Consider the following 6,000-nt stretch of genomic DNA (forward strand, 5'->3'; position numbering starts at 1 on the left):
TTTGTTATATCATATAATGGAATGTCTAGTTTTCGCTGCCTTCTTCGCAGGGAGCGGTTTCTTCTTGTCACCTTCCACGTAATTCAAGGTGTGGCTTGACAAGTTTATTGCCAAAGTCCTAAAAACATGCAAGGTTAAATCAACTGGATGAACAATTGTCGGACTCATTCCCTGAGGAAGGAAGACACTTTTACTTCAATGGTATTCCGATCTGAATTGTGATGCTTCTCAATCCGGATAAGAATGCCATTAAAGCAAAAGTGTCTTCCTACATTACATTTTTACATAAGTCATTTGCCACATTTGCTAGACACTTTTATCCAAAGCGACTTAAAAGAAGTGCAATTCAGTCACTGCAGAGCCGAAGTACCTGTAGTCAGCAGTCAGAAGTGACCACTCAACCAAATAGCCATCTCAGAACCATATACATATTTTTCGGATTATACGTCACTCCAGAGTATAAGTCTCACCAGCCAAAAATGCATAATAAAGAATGAAAAAAACATTTAAGTCACACTGGGGTACAAGTCGTATTTTGGGGGGAAATATATTTGATAAAATCCAACACGTAGAATAGATATGTCATCTTGAAAGGCAATTGGAAAGAAAAATAGAATAGAGAACAATAGGCTGAATAAGTATAGCCTACGTTATATGACGCATAAACAACTGAGAACATGCCTGGAAGGCTATGTTAACGTAACATATAACGGTAAGAGTCATTCAAATAAATATAGCATATAGAACATGCTCCAAACAAACAATCAGTGTCACTCTTAATCACTAAATCCAACGAAATCTTCTTCTGTGTCACTTCTGAACAACTCCGCCAGCTCTGAAGGTAGACAATGCGCTGCTTTCTCTTCTACCAGTATGTTGCTTACGTCAGACTCATCGTCCGTTGCAGTTTCAATTATTCCAGCCTTTCTGAATCCCGACAGGATGGTGTCCTTGCTCAGATAGAGAGGCGATTGCGTTGCATGAAGCGGTAACACCAAGAAGGTTCTCCTGCAAAGTCATTTATGTTCATCTCCTTGGCAACTGCCTGGGAGTGAAGACCCAACTGTACTGTTGACAAGGCTCTCCCGGCGGCATGTTGTTCAAGCACCCATGTGTGAGCTCGTTCCTCTAGCTGTGGCCACCTAGCTTTTAGCCCATGATTAGCTTTTTTAGTTTTCTTCATTTCAGTAAGAGTAACCTCCGCTTTTCGCTAGTCCCTTACAATTTTCTCACTAACTTCAAACTTTCTTTCTGCTGCTCGATTGACGTTTTCTGCTGCATATTTCACTACTTCCGGCTTGTAACCTGCAGAAAATGATTTTCTTTTCTGTGCCATTTTCGTTCAGACCTTCTCAGTTGTTTTAATAAGTTACCAGCAATGTTGAAATCATCAATTTTAGGTACAGAAGTAGCACTTGAACTTGATGCGGGTGTCTACCGGAGCCAGTGTAGGGACATAAAAAGGGGAGCTGTGGGACTGTTGAACACCAGGCGGGCTGCTTCTTTCTGAATAAGCTCCAGAGGCCTGATGGTCACTGCTGGGGCACCGGCAAGGAGGAAGTTGTAGTAGTCCAAACGAGAGATGACTAGAGCCTGGTTTAGTATCTGCGCTGTATCACCCACAAGAAATCTGCAGATCTTCCTGATGTTGTAGAGGAGGAATCTGCAGGAACGTGCGACTGCTGCGATGTTGGCTGAGAATGACAGGTGGTTGTCTAGAACCACCTGTGAGGTTCTCAGTCATCCAGATCTTGGTGAATTCTTGTAGACATCTTTTTGTTGTGAGGAAATTCAAGTCAAGTTGTAGCAACAAAATTTTGGGAATCAATGCAAAATCTTCCATTTCAACAGCTTGAATGAAGTGATATTTCCCATGTTGTATCTCACAAGTGTACTGAGAGAAACACAGAGTTGTGTTTATTATTGGAGGAATGACAGTTGCTGTTTGATAATGACATCAGGTGATCGAGCAGTAATTCCCTTGTAATGTGTATTGTTAATTACATATTTTGAACCTTTTTTCTGTCTGTTTATTAGAATCTGAACGCGCATTGAATATGCTTTGATGTAGCGTTTCCCAACCTCTTGAGCCACAGCACATAATTTACATCAGAAAAAACACTTGGCACAACACAAAATAAAGAAATAAGAAATAAAGTTAAACTGTAGTCTTACTTACTCAGTGTGGGGCTATTTCTTTAACAGCACCGGGCAGAGCATTTCTTCTACGATGATTTTGTAGGCAGGTAGTATTAATGTTTGCCATGGTGTGTGTCTGTTTGGATTTAGTGAGGAGTTTGGCAACTTTGAAGCTAGCTGTCAGAGCTTTCTCACTTGTCTTGGTTTTCTTCAACAACGCTGAAACAAACAGTGAAATTCCGACTTAGCTGTCTGCATTGCATTTGGATAGGTGTTGATATATTGAAGTGAAGGATGTTTAGTTTGGAGATGACATTTATATTTGTTTGGAGCCATGGCACTATTGGACAGCTTTTTCCACCATGCATAACAGCATTATCTCAAAGGCCTAAAGTCTGTCAGTGTTCAACGCCTGCAAGTGTCATTCAAGTCTAGTTGTCCTCATTCAAGTTATCTTTAAGCCTTGTTAACTCTCATGTTTTTTTATTTTATTTTTTTTTATTTTTATTTATTTTTTGTTTTTTTGTTTTCCCCTGCTTCCTGGGTAACTGTTTGGTGTCCTGGCATGTGCTGCTCTTAGGCAGAGAAGATTGAGCAGGGCCCTGAGTGCAAAGCAGCTCAGCTAACAGAAATGCATGCAGTCACTGATTCTATCGGCCTGGTCATTGGTGTAATCGGGGGACAGCTTGGATGCGCATCTCCACAGCAGCTGCTGTCTTTTTTGTGTGTGATGATTTTGTTGTGGTGGTTATGAAATCAATTGTCAGGAGGGGACTACTGATTAAATACAAGTCTGATGCGATATTTTAGTCTTTGCAGCAATGAAACCTTTCCCTATTTTCAATTCATGATTTAGTTACAAATTGACCTTGTGTTTGTTATTTCAACACCACGCTTAAACTCGCTTATTCATGATTCAATCAGTGTTGCGTTTTTTGACAAGTAAGGTTTAGTACAAGGTTGCAAAAGTGTGACTCGAGCTTAATTTAAAGTGTTTCAGGAGCAGTGTTTATACATTGGATTAAAACCAAAAGCAAGGGCTTTTTTCATTGGAAGGCTCATGAAAACAGAGACATTTTCTGCAAACTGATCCTAATACTTTCCTCCTGTCACTGAGAGGCATGGAAAGAGGAAATGCGATCAAGTACACAATCTTGTTCGGTTAAACTGGCATGAAGTAATGACTTTTCACGTTGATTCCTGAGAGCATAAAGAACTTACAGTATATTGATAAGTAAGTTTGATTTCAGAGGGAGCTGAAATCAGAATTCCGACCAGATGTTTTTCCCAACTTTGAGCCACTGTTATCTAACATCTGCTGTCCTGCACGTGCACGGCCAGCACACACCTCACATGAGGCACCTGCTTATCTGTGCGCACACAAAAAGACTGCTAACTGATCCACCGATTCCCCGGGGTAGAGTCGGGGCTTCTTATATCCAATGATTTACACACAATCTTTTATTTTAATATTTACAAGTAAGAGCCTGAAAATATCGCATCTGGGATGCTGTAATGCCATCAAAATTAATTTGAATTTGTTGTGGACAAACATTTGTGTGATAACAAATGATAGACATCCTAGCTGCTCAATGTGCTGCCGGAGATCACAAGTGTGGGCTGGATCTAGGGTCTTACACCTACACAACAGGTTGAGGAACATTCCACTGTGTAGTAACTAAACGTCCCCTCATAATTGCAGTCTTACTGTACAGTTTACTTTTTTGCTTGTATGGATTAGTAGTGTAGGTGTCTGACACTGGAGCTCAACCCGGCAGAGCGTCAGGAATGTAGCTGCACCGTCGCAAAATGGAAGAACTGGATCTTTGAATGCGACATTGGGTAATCAGATCGGCGCAGGATCACTGTTCACTCACCACAGGGCCTGTCAGATGTTGCCTTCTAGAACATAAAACTATATCAAGGAGTAGTTTTATTGAGAAGTTTACAAGGTACAAGACTTTCAGTGCCTAAAACATTTTACTATGTGTGATTTTTCTTCAATGATTTTTGGTATCCTTAATGCCCAGTACCCAGAAAAATAGGAACTTTATATTGAAAAGCTCTCATTGTAGCCTCAGTTCTCTCCTCATTAAATTTTCAAAGTGTCACCATGTAGTACAAAACTGTTAAATTCCAGAAGGAAGTAGCACATTTCTGTCCTCCCCATTGCTTCTTTTTGCCGGTTTCTTTGCGTGTGGGTACGTTGCCCAAAAGACAAGGATATGCCTGAAAATATCTGTGGAGGGAGCTTGCCTGTTGTGAAAACAACCTTGAAAGGGGTGCCGTGTTCTTTTCTGTTGAACGATTATTCTTGAACTAACCATTTTTTGTTTAACTCACCAATGACCCTTGCAATTCAAGCTGTCCTGCAGAACATGTGGGTCTTCTCAACATCATGCCAATGCTGGTCTCTCTCTCACCATCCTTCTCTCTCTCTCTCTCTCTCTCACCGTGTGTGTGTGTGTGTGTGTGTGTGTGTGTGTGTGTGTGTGTGTGTGTGTGTGTGTGTGTGTGTGTGTGTGTGTGTGTGTGTGTGTGTGTGTGTGTGTGTGTGTGTGTGTGTGTGTGTGTGTGTGTGTGTGTGTGTGTGTGTCTGTGTGTGTCTGTGTGTGTCTGTGTGTCTGTGTGTTGCTGTCTGAAGGTTTCTGAGCGGTCTCTTCTCAGAGTGGAGCTGCAGGAGCGTTGGTGACCAGGACCAACACGTCTCTTCCTGGACAAGCGACAAACAGAAAGTCTGTGTCTCTCCTTCCATAATAACTATCTATGTAATGGAAATGTATAGATGTACACATGCCTGTCTGCTGTGTTATCTATATATTCATGTGTATATATATAAAACTCCACGCAGAAAGAAAAGAATGAAAATGCAGGGTTGGTTTTTTTTTTTGTTTTTTTGATGTGGAGGCTGTAGCCCCCTGCCCCTTTCCCTCCCAACCCTGATAAACCTGACCATGCTCCCCTGTCTGTGTCCTCCTTTAAGTGTTGACTTTTTCGTAAGGTTTCTTTGGAAACTGATGTAAAGAATCTAGTCAGCTGACCCTCTGTCCCCCCTCCCTGCCCCCCACCCACCCACCTCTACGGTGGAGACGTCTCTCTTAACTACTTAATGATTTCACTCCCTCCTTCTACCGAGCAAATGTTAAAACATGTAAACCTGAAAACTGTTCTCCTTCTTTTTTTTGTTTTCTGAAGAATTGAATGATAAAACCCTGGATGTTCTTTGCTAAATTCAAATGTTGGATTTTTTTTCCTTTTTTGTTTCCTATGGTGATTAGGAGCTTGCCTGTTGACACTATAAGCAGACGATGGCAACAGTCAATGTTAGAATGATACTCTGGCTCTCCCCCTCTCCTTAGAGCGCTGAATTATTATTATTATTATTATTATTATTATTATTATTAAATCTGTTGTAAAACTTATGGTCTTCTCCAAAAATACCAATAAAAACATTACATAACTCAGACTACTGGGGGCAGTCATTATCACCCACCTGTGCCAGGTACCCGAAGAAACTGAAGTCACAAGCTGATGAATGACGAGGTGCTTCTCGACTTGTCAACTCGTCTCCGTCGTCCCCTTTTCTAACTTTGTGTTCTCCCTCCTCTTTTTTGGTTGATTGAATGTATTTCCACAAGGCTCATGAAAAGCTATAGGATTTCAAAATTTATCCTTTCCTGGCATTTTAACTTGGGTGTTTTTTTTTTTTTGTTTGTTTTTTTGTTTTTTCCAATTATTTTCAAGAGGGGTAAAATTTATATATCAAAATTTTCTGTTGGGGTGGATACAATAGATCAGATATTGGGTATTTATAGTTATTTCTCATCCCCTCCTCCTTGTACCACTTCCTCTTCTGGAGTC

At 40.8% G+C, this 6,000-nt stretch overlaps 1 protein-coding gene across 4 annotated transcripts in view; it reads left to right on the forward strand.

Annotated features, from left to right (window-relative positions):
• csnk1a1 (casein kinase 1, alpha 1) overlaps window positions 1-5,603 on the forward strand; it is a 28,761-nt gene extending 23,158 nt beyond the window's left edge. For all 4 annotated transcript variants that reach the window (XM_086139283.1, XM_086139284.1, XM_086139281.1 and 1 more), the window contains one exon: window positions 4,784-5,603. In XM_086139283.1, coding sequence (XP_085995409.1) covers window positions 4,784-4,791 — 8 coding nt within the window. In that variant the 3' untranslated portion in view covers window positions 4,792-5,603. The remainder of the gene's footprint in view (window positions 1-4,783) is intronic.
• Window positions 5,604-6,000: the final 397 nt, after the last annotated feature.

This window comes from Fistularia commersonii, chromosome 31 (assembly GCF_037954325.1).
Source record: "Fistularia commersonii isolate RoL2024-O1a breed Wild chromosome 31, RoL_Fcom_v1.0, whole genome shotgun sequence".
In the NCBI taxonomy this organism is placed as follows: domain Eukaryota; kingdom Metazoa; phylum Chordata; class Actinopteri; order Syngnathiformes; family Fistulariidae; genus Fistularia; species Fistularia commersonii.